At 42.0% G+C, this 14,582-nt stretch overlaps 1 protein-coding gene across 4 annotated transcripts in view; it reads right to left on the reverse strand.

Annotated features, from left to right (window-relative positions):
* tweek (transmembrane protein KIAA1109 homolog tweek) overlaps positions 1 to 14,582 on the reverse strand; it is a 576,634-nt gene that overhangs the window by 208,000 nt on the left and 354,052 nt on the right. For 3 of the 4 annotated variants that reach the window (XM_070534911.1, XM_070534910.1, XM_070534914.1), the window contains 2 exons: positions 11,313 to 11,528; positions 1,881 to 2,117 (listed from right to left, as the gene is read on the reverse strand). In XM_070534911.1, coding sequence (XP_070391012.1) covers positions 1,881 to 2,117; positions 11,313 to 11,528 — 453 coding nt within the window. The remainder of the gene's footprint in view (positions 1 to 1,880; positions 2,118 to 11,312; positions 11,529 to 14,582) is intronic. The other variant, XM_070534912.1, reaches the window with a different exon arrangement.

Below are 14,582 nucleotides of genomic sequence, written 5' to 3' on the forward strand. Positions count from 1 at the left end.
TGCGGTTCCATATCATCGAGCAAACCTTGCCAAAGTAGGCTAATGGAATTTTGACAGTAATGCTTTGTTCTGCAGCGCATTACTAATCTGCGCTGTCTCTTTTCGCAACAACGAAAATCTTGCGAAAGTGAATTTTTTTTGCGTTCCCTGCCAATTTCGTTATTGCGAGGTTGAACTGTATAATCACGGATTCGTTTAACAGCTATCCCTGAAAATTGTAATGTAACCGTTGAACCTCGTTCATACATATTAGAAAAAAATTGCAAGAAAAAACGTGCTAATTAGGAAAACATACGATACAAAGTAACTAAAAAACTTTGATAGACTCAACTATTGTTTACATCTACGTAAATCAAAGTGTCGCACAGATCGTTGCAGCACGAGATGCTGACATGCATTGAGCTAGTAGTGCTCTGGTGGCCCGAGACACATTTTGTTGTTTTCCTATTGTGTAGTGTTCTAAAAGGGTGAAGGGAAATTGAAATGAAATCGAGCTGGAGGGCAACACTGGATTCAGCCGAAGCAAAACATGTTGCCCACATCACGCCACCTACAGCAGGAAATGGTGACGCATTTGGATTATCGCCTACTAAAGGCACACAGTACGTTACCAATGGCACTACGCACCGCGTGCTGTAAAACACATAGGAGAAGATGCTTATCACGATAGTTTGGCGGTCACAGCTCTGAATGTGGCGTGCAGCAACACAGGTGGAGATTTTCTGGTACCAAAACTTAGAATGCGAAGCTTGTCCACATATAGGTTGAAGGGCTTGTTTTTACTTTTTGCAAACTCAATGAACTTTTTTCTAGCTTCTCGTGTCAATGGCGAAAAGTCCTCTCAGATAAAAAAGGCACATTCCTTTAGACGATTTGCTTGTCCTTAAAAAATGCAAACTTAGCTATAATGGAGCTGTGTTTACCTTGGGCGAACATGTCCAAGCTGTGTGCGCACTCCAGTTGTGTGCTGGCTATTTGTAGTTCAAGCTTTTCAGAACAGAAATGAATATTTTTTTTTTTTCTGAAGCTACCCAGTTCTCCTTTTCTTCATCTTCCAATTAAAAAAATAAAAGATTGTAGCGTTGCATCCGATTCTCAGTGTCGTCGTACCTTATGGAAATAGTCTGCAATTGATTGTTTACGCCCCTAAGTGAATTGCAGCCAGCACTATTATCAAAGAAGAAGGAGCTGTTGTAACGGATGCAAGTTCAGCTGTCAAACTGGTGACTTCCCCAGACATGGCTTCTTGCCCGTTGTTTAGGCACATGACTTCAGGCACTGTATGGCGAATCATTAAACTGAAAACCCTATGAGTATTTACTAGCAAGATTCTTGTTCAGTAATGTGATTAGCCTCCCAAACATGTGCAGCGCTCAGCTTATTGCACCAAATTTGGAAGCATATAAGTTTGTCTTAAATTTTCTTATATTCGATTAGATATTTCGCTGTTTTTTTCTTGATTCAATGCAATATTCGATTCAAAATCTACTATTCTTTATACACACATCCCTAGTTTTGACAAAGAATTTGTTGATGTTGACGAAATTGCACCACGGCAAGAAGAGTGAGGTAAGGACTCAAGGAAGCACTGTCTTCATCTTCCCAAAAACTGTGCCTTCTTTGCAATTCACACAGTCATTTGATACAGCAACGCCAGCTGTGTCATCTGAAATTCATGCCAACATCTGTCTGCATGGTGTCCAGAATCCCCCACAAATTTCAATATGCAAATGTTCGCAGCTCAAGGGTTAACATATCGGCTGCACAAGGGCACAAGTTGGATAACCAGTGACCAAATTTTGTTTGTCTTTCCTACATGGCTAAAATAGGTCTTTTGAACGAACCAACAGCACTTTGGAGACAAGGAGTGCGTTCAGTACCTTCATAAAGACCTTTTGCACCAGCACCAGGTGGTTGAGCAAGTCGGTGGTGAGGCTGTGCTCAAACGTGCCAATCTCAGCGAGGGCGCTGAGGTAGGAGCCCCGACGCAGCACTACGCCATCAGCATCCCTCTGCGAGGGCCCGCCTGGGTCTTGCAGATACTCGGCCGCCACCTGCACGGGTGGCAGCTCCACACTGGCACGTGAGGGAAGATTGGCTTCACACGCTGGGGGCACCTGCGTAGCGGCAGAGGAGTTTATACACACCTACATCTCAGGTTCTACTGGCCAATGAGCCTCCTTGTCACAATGCAATCAATGTTTTCCTAGCACATTTGCCCCAGACAGCAGAATGGACACAAAGAGCACTCAACTAACAACTGCATTTACACCTGAACTCGGGTGTAAATGCAGCACTTTGGAGACAAGAAGTCGATGTGAATGTGACATAACTACACCACAATCAACTATAAATTTGTCCTTACTTATTTCTCGAGAAGAAGATACAGACACGTAACTGTCCCAGAAGAAAATTATTTGCAGCTTTTTCAAACCGCCATTCAATAGGTGCCCTGCTGAAATGTGCCACCTTCACTTGTGCTTGACTTTTGTATACTTTGATCTTTGTTTGGGGTCATGGACAGCGATGCCTTTTACTCCATGTTCAAATTAAATGAAGGTTAACCCCTCAGTAAGCGGAAAAATAAAGAAAAGAAGCTTATACTCCCTTAGATGAACAAAAATTCAGCTGGCATATACAGTCCTGCCATTCTGGAGCAAAAAAACAAAGGCTGTGGCAGCTACATCTGACGTTGTGGGGATCGAGGTGCCTTCCCACACCTCATTCCCCCAGCTTGTGCGTTGTGCTTTTGATCTCCGGGAACCGCCATCGTTACGGCAAAATGGCGGACATGGCAAGCACACCGGAACTAATTTCCAGCGCAAGCCGTGCTACTCTCTCCCCGGCTCTAATCACCACGTGAGCAAAGGTTACCGGGAGGGACGCGCCCTGATTGGCCACCCGAGTGGCAGCCCCCAGGCGCCCTCTCCACTCGAGCTCTCTTCCGCTGAGTGCTTCATTCAATCTTATAATGACCCTTAATGCTGATCCATACTTGCTGTGCTAGAAACAAACTTCTAATGAATCCTCCCAAAACTAAGTTTGTAATCCTCAGTTCTATACCCAATAATGATTCGCAAGTTCTGCTAATTTTTATTGATTTGCATGCTATTTATCCCTCCAACCATTGTTCATTCCTTGGTGTCGAACTTGACTCAAGCTTAAAGTTTAACTTGCCTATCCACGAACTACAAAGAAAAACTTGATACAGGATTAAAATTCAGCTCAAAGCTAGGTGTTATTTTGCTTTACATACTCTGATTACTAAATATTACGCACTCATTCTGAGCCATATAAACTATTGCATAACTTGCTGGGGTCAAACCTATAACTCTCATTTTTCATTCTTACAACATGTCCAAAATCAAGCCATCTGTGTTATTACTAAAAGTCATTGCCAATAACATGTTACAGAACTATACTGTGATGTTAGCGTACTCTACATTATTAATCTTGTTAAATTCAATTTTTACATATTTGCATATCGAGCAATTAAAGAGCATCACCTTCAAAAATTTTTTTTCATGCAAAAGCTTACCAATACAAATTAGATACGTTTTTATTTAAATAACAATTTTCTACTTCCAAAAGTCTGCCCTAACTATGGTACCCAAAGAGTTGGTTTTGCAATCGTGGAATTCTTTGCCTTATAACAAGCTCCTGTTTCCAGGTCATCATTAAAATGTTTGCTTCATGATTTTATTTGTAACCAATAACACAATTTGACAAATGAAATAACCTGTACTTTATCGTTTCTTGTTGAAAAATGACTATGTATTCATTGACTAGAATTGTTTAATCACTGAAATTATTGTACTAGCTTAATTACTTTATTAATAATTGTGTTACTGCTTGCATTTTATTGTAACTGTTTTTTATTACTCTTTTTGCTGTTTAGTGGATTTGCATTTCATGTAACATATAATAGAAGGCCTCCCCTCCCCTACAGTGTTTTCACTATATGGCCTCCTTCTGTACACTATCGCACCCACCTTTGTATATGCTTTTTATCACAATAAACTTCAAACTTCAAACCTGATGATGCATTAGATTTAGATGTCAAGCGATGGTGAGGATGTGTTGCTTGCTGTCGTCTGCTATATTCAAATATAAGGGGAGAGAGTGTTTCCACCAACAGCAGAGATACTGGTGAAAAAGAAATAGAAAGAAAAAAAAAGCTGAGATAAAGGTACATTGCAGCGAGGAATCAAACCCTAGACTGAAGCGAAGCGGGCAGACACATTACCTCAACGTCACTGCTGAAGCTTGCCAAATGGATTTTCAAGTCATTATATTAACCACTGTCCCAAAATCGTTGAGAGTCTTTGTTGCATTATTAAAGCAAAGCTTTCTTTGACCTTTCCTTTGACCTTTCCACTGCTGCTGCTGCTGCTGCTGCTGTCTTGCATGCCGTGTCAAGAGGTGGTTCAGAGCATGTGTATACATGGAAGGAGTGTGGTAGAGATGAAAGGCGATGTGACAAACTCGTTTGGAGTTTTCAATCAATGGTCATCACAGTGCCCTCTGAAGCTTTCTAGGCGTTGGCACAATACAATCTCGATAGATGTAATTAGCCATGACCCCCCTCAAAAGTGTTGCAGAAACTTCAGCGCTTACCTTTATACTAATCTGCAACAGTCCAGAAGGGATATACGTAGAATGGTAGAGAGGAGGTAGGTGAGAGAAGCAGAAAATAGGTAGAACTGACACAGCAACGAAACAAGTGAATACAGTTGAAGCCGGCTATATCGAACTCGCAAAAAACGCCTATCAGTTCAATATAGGGCATAATTTCATGTAAGCCTGGTAAATAATTGGATGTCATAAAAGCACATATCATTTATAAAATCACTTTATTGCTGAAACTAGCTTAGCTTCACACGAAGTAGTCCTGCATTTTCTTCGGCTTGGGCAATTTCGCTGCCTGCGATGCATGCACTTCTCAACATTGTCTAAGGAGTTGGAGCAGCTGAGACCTCAACCTTCTGCATTCGCACAGAAGCACCAGACTAGTGCGGGTGCACCAATCACTTCAGAGGATATGGGCAAAGGAATGTCGTTGCTTTCCTCATTATGCCCACTTTCACTTGTGCTCGGTATGATGTTGGCAATGAAATCTTCGTTTTCAGACTCTCCCGTTGTCATGACACCATCATTTGCACTCACAAACTCATCGACCGTTGATTCATCAACAGCTTCCGGAAATTCTGACAGCTCGCTCCAAACTTTGGCAACACCGGCAATGGCTTCGTCGCATTCGTCAGAATTTACAGTCATCACCGAGCCCGCGGGAGCCAGCACGGCTGAAGCGATTTCGGATGAGCCACTCGTACACGGCCGCACAAACGCGTCAGGCGCCATAAGCAGCGCGTTACGAATTTGGACGCTTTAACCCTAATCTCCCCCTTATTCTTCAACATCATGCTAAGAGTGCTCCTCGGAATCTTGCACGCTGCGGAGACATCCGACTTCTCATCGCGTTCAACCAGATTTATGATTTCGAGCTTCCCAACGAAAGGCAAATTCTGCCGCTTCATCACGGCAAGACTGCGGGAGAAGGCCCACAAGGCGCAAACACAATGAACCAGAAAAACAGCGAGACAACTTGCACCTTCACCATCTTGCACGATGAGGGCACAAGAGCCCCTGATTGGCTGTCTGAGCAAGGGTTGCGGGCGGGCCAGGAACATTTTTTGCAGGGGATGTCGATGGCTCGTCCGAGGCAGTGCGGTCACGATAGGGAGAGCGGTAGGATGGAGCCGCGCTGTCGGGTTTACCCGGCACAGCGAGGAAAAGCCAACTTCTGGGGGCACTTTTCCACTGCTTGGCGTTCAATATATTGGGAGTCGCTGCTATTTTTGTTCAATATAAGCATAATTTTTGCTATATATACTCATTGTAACTATACAGTGTCCAGAAATTGTTCAATATATAGAATAATTCTATGTAAACGGGTTCTATATAGTCAGGTTAGACTGTAACAGGCTTAGCACTCTTCGCTCATGCCTCTCATACATGGGGAGAGGGTGAGAAAAGGAAAAGGAGAAATGATAAGGTGAGGAATAGCTCCCACTAGGCATGACAGCAGTTGTGGACAAACTGGATAAATTTAAATTTAAAGAACGGTGTGGTACATTCCTGCAATTTATCAAAAATAAATACTATGCAAATTTGTCAAGCAGACAAGTGAAGCATGGCGTGCAGACGTATAGCCGAATTAAAATACCGTAGCATCTAGGTGACACTATCGAAGTGTTTGCACATCAAATCAACACTTCTGTGGCCGTCATGTAGCGTTGCAGCTGTGGCTTTGTTCGAGGTCACGGGTTCAATCCCAACTGCGGCAGTTGCATTCTGACTAGGCCAAAAAACAAGAATGCTCATGTACTAGATTTAGGTGCTCATTAAAGAACCCAGGGGGTCAAAATTAATCTGCAGTCCACCACGACATGGCTCATAATCCAATTGTGGTTTTGGCATGTACAGTCTTATAATTAAATTAATGCTTCATCAGTATAAAACCTCCGTCGTTTCAGCGCCCCGGCAGTGGGCAATGCAGCAGAAGCAGCTTCAGAATGTTGCCTAAATGCTTCTTCTTGCTTGCACAGGTAAGTTACTTGGACAACTTGTACCGTATCCGATCCGATAATCAATTCCTGCTGCTGCTGTTTGGCCCACACAGTTACTTGCGCTGTAGACTCATGTGCAATTTTTCTTATGTTGTCGATTACCTTAGTCGTCTTATCTTGAGCAATGACATTCAGCTTATAACCCCGGCCCCAGGAGACCGGCACCTAAAATGGCAAACCTGATGGATCCCAAGAAAGTGTTCCTAATGGCCCGGAGGTGTCGGTCGAACTGGCAATGTCTAGCTGCGATAACCCTTCTCTTGTGAAGGTTTTCCGATTTAGTAGCTTGCCAGAAAAATATGTCACAAGACATATATGAAATAAAAAATGCTACAAATACAAGTTTCGATGCCTTGGAATTGCGTGTGGTTGCTCTCAAAAACTCATGTTCGAAAGTATTGTCTGATCAACACTCTGATAAGCTTCGTTCTGAGGCGGTTTGCCTAAAGCGCACTGTTGCCAAACTAACTGCCAAATATAATGATCTTGAAAATTGTTCACAAAGGAATAACATAATCCTTTATGGCATACCAGAAATACCAACGAGAATCGTGACACGCTGCACTCCAAGGTTGTGAACATGTTCAATAGGCTTCCCCTTGACTGTCTGCGTATTGAACGCTTTCATAGGTTAGGAAGAATGCACCCTGGGCGTTCTCGCCCTAACATTTTAAAATTGCTTGATTTCAGCGATTAGCTAGTGATGCTAAAAAACACATATTGGCTGAAACTTTCCGGCATGAAACTTTCCGAAGATTTTTCGTCCAGAGTGTGCGCAGGATGTAAAAAGCTATGGGATGCTTAGGTTGAGCAGTAGAATAATGTCTTGATTATTAAAGTGAGGTTCGATCATTTCTTTATAGATAACGTTTGTTACAAAAGTGACAGTGCCTCAAATAGTTTAGTAATAGCTCCTGGTTTTGATTCTAGCACAAAATTTCCTATAGTATCATCATCACTAGGTTGACAATCTCATCACTCTGCCACAGATCTTGCGCTTTTGAATGTTAATGCCAGAAACATAACTAACAAATTTTCACAGTTTCTTTTGCTAGTTTCTTCATGTTCTCCTCATGTTATATGCATCACAGAAACATAGTTTCATGAAGATATTCACGAATCAGAATTCATGCCTCCTGGTTAGATTGCTGTCCGGTATAACCGTCAGAATAAGAAAGACGGTGCTGTTGCTTTCCTTTTACATTCTGATTTTAACTTTAAGGCTCTACCAGGTCCTCCCAATGTACAATCGGTTGTTGCAAGTTAATAGTGCATGAGCAGAATTTAACAATTTGTGGTCTTTATCACCCCTTTGATAGCCCTAGTGACTTGTTCGAAAATATTTTGCATTTTATACATGACCATAGCCTCAACAGTTCTAACTTAATCGTTCATGGTGACTTTAACGTTCTAGGCATTCACTGGCCTTCCCTTACATATTCTACCACTAGTGCCTCTATTTGTAGAGAATTAATTACGTTTTCTTTGTCCCATAACCTGACCTGATTAGTTGATAAGAATACGCAGCATGACTCCATACTTGACTTAAGTGTTTATCAGTGACAGTCTTGCTCATTTATGTTTTAAGTATGATATCTTGGAAGGAATCTCGGATCATAACGCAGTTTTCATACACATTAACTGTCCTATCCCACATAAACACTTTAGATATTCCACATTTCATGTTTTAACAAGGCTGACGATATGTCTATCACTGATACTCTGGCAGATAACTTTGACTATTTTTTGTAACTCACTACCGATCATCATGTCGATAGTCTTGTTGATTGTCTCGAGTCATTAAAAAAAAATGTTAAACAAAAAAGAGAAATAATAAACTTCCTAGGATTAACCAGGATATCTTGCACCTGTCACACCATGTAGGTAGACAACGAAAATCAAAGCATTCTAATCCTGTGCTTCATGTTCCTTTTGAAGAAGCCAAGGAGGAACTTCCTACTCGCACTAAAAATTCTAAATATTTCTATTTTTCAGTGCAACTCCCTATACTACTTAAACCAAATCCTCACAGGTTCTGGACATCAATTTTACCTAGTGCACCATGCAGTACCTCTTTCAAGATTAACGACACTATTACTAATGACCCCGCCGTAGTTTCGAATGCTTTTAACTCGTACTTCCAATCTTTTTTCACCCTCTATAATCATGTAGTTCCAAAGTTTAGTTATGATGCAAAAACTAATAGATTAGGCAATATTGTATGAAGTCCCGATGGTGTACTAAACCTAATATTGAATCTCGACACTTATAAGTGTACTGGTTCAGATATTATCCCGAATTATTTCCTTGTAAGATACTCCCTATGGACAGCTCAATACCTTACTGTAATCTTTCAGAAATCCTTAGACTCTGGTGAAGTACGAACTAAATGGAATGCTGTCAAAGTCCTGCCTTTGTATAAATCAGGTGGCAAACAACTTCTCTCTAACTACAGGCAATATCTGTTACACCCCAGTCATGCAAGATGTTAGAGCACATTATTCACAAACATATAATTGAATTCCTTAACTCTAATGATGTTCTAACATCCGCCCAGCATGGTTTCCATCCTGGTTATAGCACTGAAAACAAATTAGTCGATTTTGTTCATGATATCACTTCTAACCTAGACATGGGTAATTAAGTGGATGCAATCTTTATTGACTTCTCTAAAGCTTTTGACTCTTGTGATTCATTCTAAACTACTGGTAAAATTAAATGCCAAATTCAATAATCCCTGTCTTGTTTCCTGGATAACCAGTTTTCTCCGTTATCACTCACAATTTGTTTCTTTTAACTCAGTGAAATTAACTCCTGTCAACGTTACGCCAGGTGTTCCTCAGGGATCCCTATTAGGTCCTTTATTATTTCCAATATACATCAATGATTTACCTCGTAGCAGCTCAACTAACATCAGACTTTATGCAGACAAATACACATTATATATTATACGAATCTATTAACTCCATTGATGGCCACCACCATCTGCTCAATCCCTTATATCTTTCTGCACTTGGTGCAAAACATGGCAAGTGATCAACTGTAGTAAAGCAGTCGTGATGGAATTTGCCAAAAGACAGAGCCCCTGTCGTTCAATTATTCTTTGGATGGCATCCAACTTAATTAAAAGAGTGTGTCAATATAAATACTAAGGTGTCATTTTAACAGAACATCTTTCTTAGTCTAAACATATTGAATATGTAAACGGGAAAGCCCTAAAAAATTTGGTTATTTGAACCGCACTTTAGCTAAGACCCCCCGCAATACTAAACTGCTATTATATAAAATGTTAGTTCATCCTGTTCTAGAATATGCATCTGTCATTTGGTTCCCCTACAAACAATGTGATATAAGCTCGCTTAATAACGTTCAATGAAAATCTATCCTTTTCATTTGCAAAAATTACAGCCGCAATTTCTCACCAACACAGGCTCAACAATCTTTGAACATTGAGCCACTACTTTCACGTTATCGCAGTGAAGCCTTAAAACTTTTATATGCAATTCTTCTCTGGTCTCTACTCCCCCTCTGGTCTTTCTGATTGTAGCTATATCACATTTACTAGCGCAAGTTGTACCCGGAGCTCTCACGCCTTGAATATAACACCTATTTATGCCCGTACTAATACATTCAAGTACAGTATTTTTTCATGTACAATAGAGCTTTGGAATTCTTTACCTGGTAGCATTCGTTCACTATCACAAAGATTTTATAGATGTCACAGGTAAGCACTTCGCTATCCTGTAAAGCATTTCTTTTTGATCGTTCAACTTTTTGTGTATATGTGTGTTTTTAATGTGTAATGTATAGCAATGTATAATGTTCCTCCTCCAGCGATGGCCCTATATTGGGTTGCAGTATATGTAAATAAATAAATAAATAAATAAATTTGTTAACCTTCTTGGAGGTTATGAACAATGGTGCACAACAACGTCTCAAGCAAACAAGTCTTGCTGTGTGTTCTGTGTACTATGCAAACAAACAGCAGTGGTGCACACGAAGTAACCTTTACCATCAACTTACCATTTTTATAGTGTCCTAATGCTGAAGAAATTAAACATTTGCCGTCAATATCACAGCTAATTATCGTGAATCAACGCAAAGAGCACAGAAATGTTCCCTTACGTCGATTCCCACAGTGTGTGGGACCCGCATTGCAGCATTTCAATGGCAAATTCTTGTGTGCTTTGCGTACATTCTACTCTAAACTCTGGTTCCATGAAGTACTTAATGCTCGAGCTGATTCTAAGTGGCTCTTTCGTTAGAAAAACAAACCCTCTGCTAGCATGGATTACCGTCGAAATTTGCTACAGCACATTTTCCTCCTTCTTGTTTGTGCAGGTCCCTAGCTACCACACACAATGATGGAAAGGTATGCATGTATTATAAGCAGCTCTGTACGTATTTATACCACTGTATCTTGATGGTAGTGCAAAGCTTCACAGAATGTGGTTGCAGAAGAGCATTCTCCCGACAAATCTACCATTCCGTCGCAACTTTAAGGCGACAAACTGAGTTGTTTGTGCATACGTCCAACCTAGATTTAGACACTTCAAAAAACAAAACATGTTAAAATGTGCATACAGACACGAATCCACTGCAAGATTATTATCAAGACATATCAGAAGATGCCAATAGATCTGGCACAATGCATGCGTACCAATTCTAGTTTGGTAGCCATACCTTTGTGTTGAAACTGAGCGAGTGTTGCGGCAAGTGGACCGTAAAGCGAGCCTGGGCACCCGTGCAACCGGTGCCGGTGAGGGGCCCCATGTGGTAGTGTGCCCGCAGAGAAGGCAAGAGTGCTGCTCCAGTTGTCAATCCCTCCAACAGCAGGTCTAGCCTCACGACAGGTGGCACAGGTCGTGGATTCATCGATGGGGGCATGGGGCCACCCTGCTGCAACCAAACTAGACTGAAGCTGTTTGTTGGACAAGTTCGTAAATGAGAGCATTCATAGCGCTAGAGACAAAGACTTGCAGACAACACAGTGCGCTGACATGAACAGTTATTGACCTCTAAATAGATTTATCAACATGCCCCAACGAGCAGCACTCAATCTCATTTTAAGTGCACTGGGCCCTTTCTACATAGTTGCTTTATTGTCCCCCTTCCAGTCCTGCATGTGCATTTGCTGCAAGCACCATCCTGACAATGGTTTGAGTGATGACTTTGCTCAATGATGCAATCAGAGTGTTGAAGATTTTGAGGAATGAGTGATAGAGGTAGGCACATGTGGTAAAGGCTTGCTTTGGGTGGTTCTTTGAGATCCCTGTAAGCCAGCTATATTAACTTGTGGCAACTTTTCCTTCTTCTTCTGAGGCATCACTAGTTTTAGACATTAGCAAGTAGTGGGGTATGGCTTAACAGACGATTAAAGGGACTGGCAACCAATTTTCATGGTACCCATTTTTTTTAGTGCAATGAATAGCTTACCGGTCAGAGTGTCTATATTCATGAAATGCCAATGCAGAAAATGATTTTATCAGAATTTTACGATAAATTCATGTTTTCCGAATTGTTAAATGATTTCTGTGATAACAGCTACGTGTTTTTGTGGTTCCATAAGCAATTGCTTTGGTATTTAACCAGTCAAAATGAAATCAATCGGGTCGATAAAGAAATGACATCTTTACTCGTGACACGGTGTTCAGCATGCTGCCATAGCCAAGCATGCATTTTTGATTTCCGAAGGATAAAATAATGCGCAAGTATACAATAATATACCAACTGCAATTTTAAGCAATAATTATGATGTACTTAATAACAGTCAACTTATGTACAGTAATCTCATAGAATACCTATAAAGTACCAAGATTTCACCGCCAGGTCTCGCCACTTACTGGTTTTTGAGACTTCCTTTGCAAATTTAAAATTATAATTTTTACTTACATCACAAACATTGTGCTGGATTCTATCACTATCAATCATGGTCATTTCATTTCCATCAATCATTTGTCATCAGTCATTTCATTTCCACACTCTGGCCAGTCACTTTAAGTTCTCCTCAGGGTGCTGTGTTTACTGGTCCAACTCCTCTTTAAGTTGCAGCTTCTCGTTGACGGAAGCAAACTCCTTCCTGAAGGCATTAGCAAACGTCGAACGGCCCGGAAAAGTGGTACCACAGTTTGTCGCTCGCATCCAGGGTGGTCGCGATGACATGTCTGACACGGTCTTCATTAGGAATGTCCGGCACCAGACAAAAGTTTTCCACCTTATCAAGCAACTCCTGCAGCGAATGCACGTCATGGAATTCCTCAAACTGCGACACCGCTGCTGGCATCGTCAATGTCATTGAACGTGTTTTGGCGATACCGGCGTGAACAAAAGAAGTAGCCATGTTCGCTTTGGCGTTCAGAGCAGATGAGGTCAAGGAAGTCGAGAAGGTTGAGACCGGCACTACCATTAGCAGTTGTCACACTTGTGCTGCCAAGCAGTCCTGTTTCATCGGTCACCCGTCAGGCGCCTTCCATGCTGCCGCCCGCCACCGTGCACACACACACCTGCCACACTGTGGACAGATGTCATCATAGCCCGCGTATTCTGCCACCATGCCCAGGGGGCGTGGTGGTGGAAACGCAGAGACAGCAAAGCAGTGCCAGCTGCTGTTGCCAAGGGGGCTGGTGGCACAGCCTAGGCCACACTCTTTGTGGGCCAGGCCAATGCCAGAGTCTGCTGCGGCATTGCCCCCTAGTGCGCTGCGCATCAGCATACCCTGCGGTATGAAGAAATGACACCCGTTTTCGTGCTTCCTGAAATGGGCTGTTCTCTTTTACTTTAAGTGTGAGGATATCTTAGGCTGCGTGTACACCAGAGAGCAGTCTGTGTGTCCACCATCACAGTTCAAACAGTGAAGCATGGCACTACAGTTGTCAGAGTTGTGTTTGTAGTCGCCGCATTTTGCACAGGTCAGTCAGCCTCGGCAGCTTTATGAACCAAGGCTAACTCTTTGGCACTTGAAACATCTAGGCGGGTTCAGGGTATAAGCTTGTATCTATGTCTTTGAGTACCCTGTTTTGAGGGAGTCCGGCAGTATACTGAATGCAAAGGTGAGCATGAGGGGTTTGTTAGGTATTTCTTTGTACTCCTGTTTTATCTTTATTCTTTGGACTTTGATGACGTTCTGGTCCTTCCAGCCATTGAGCTCTTCTACGGTCGAATTTAGGAGATCATAAGCTGACATGACTTCTCAGACTGTATTCATGGAGCGATGTGGAGTCACTGTGATTAGGAATTACCGAATACCACAACGTCAGGGAGCTTTTCATGTTGTTGTATGTTGCGGACCTCAAGCAGGAGGTCACCACTCAGTATTTTGTTAACAGTGCATCCAGGCCCTATTGTGTCAGTGAGGCAATTTGCAACAATGAAAGGAGACAGTGTTCTCACAGTTTTTTCAATATACGGACTCCGGACGGCATGCAAATGGGGGAAAATTTCTTTCTGCTGGACAAAACATCTAAAGGTTTTATTGGTACGCCTTCTTTTACAAAGAGGGCAAAAAGAAGTGGGTGAAACAACGCTGTAGCTGTAAAATTTATTTTGGTTTCAGCAGCTGTGCCAGCCGCCTATCACCAAGCCCAACAAGGGGACGCTGCAAGAACCGAAGGAAACGCAGACACCAGCTGTACTTAGCTGCTATAACCTAATGTACTTGGGTTATTCAAAAAGTAAGGGCTGCTCCTTACCAACCAAAACCTTGAATTCTTCTCCTTGGTTCGGGGAGCGGTGTGAGGACGCATGCTGTCATGGAGAAGTAGAATTTCAGACTGTTTCCTGCGCCGTTGATTTTTTTATTGCACGTCTCAATTTGGTGAGCATTTCGCAGTATACGTCAGCTGTAACTGTGGTCTCACGTTTCATGAGATCAACCAAAAGAACGCCCCTTTCGTCTAAGAAAACGGTAGCCATGACTTTCTGACTCAAGTAGGGAGATTGCTTGAATGTTTTTGG

Source organism: Dermacentor albipictus, chromosome 3, assembly GCF_038994185.2.
Source record: "Dermacentor albipictus isolate Rhodes 1998 colony chromosome 3, USDA_Dalb.pri_finalv2, whole genome shotgun sequence".
Classification (NCBI taxonomy): Eukaryota; Metazoa; Arthropoda; class Arachnida; order Ixodida; family Ixodidae; genus Dermacentor; species Dermacentor albipictus.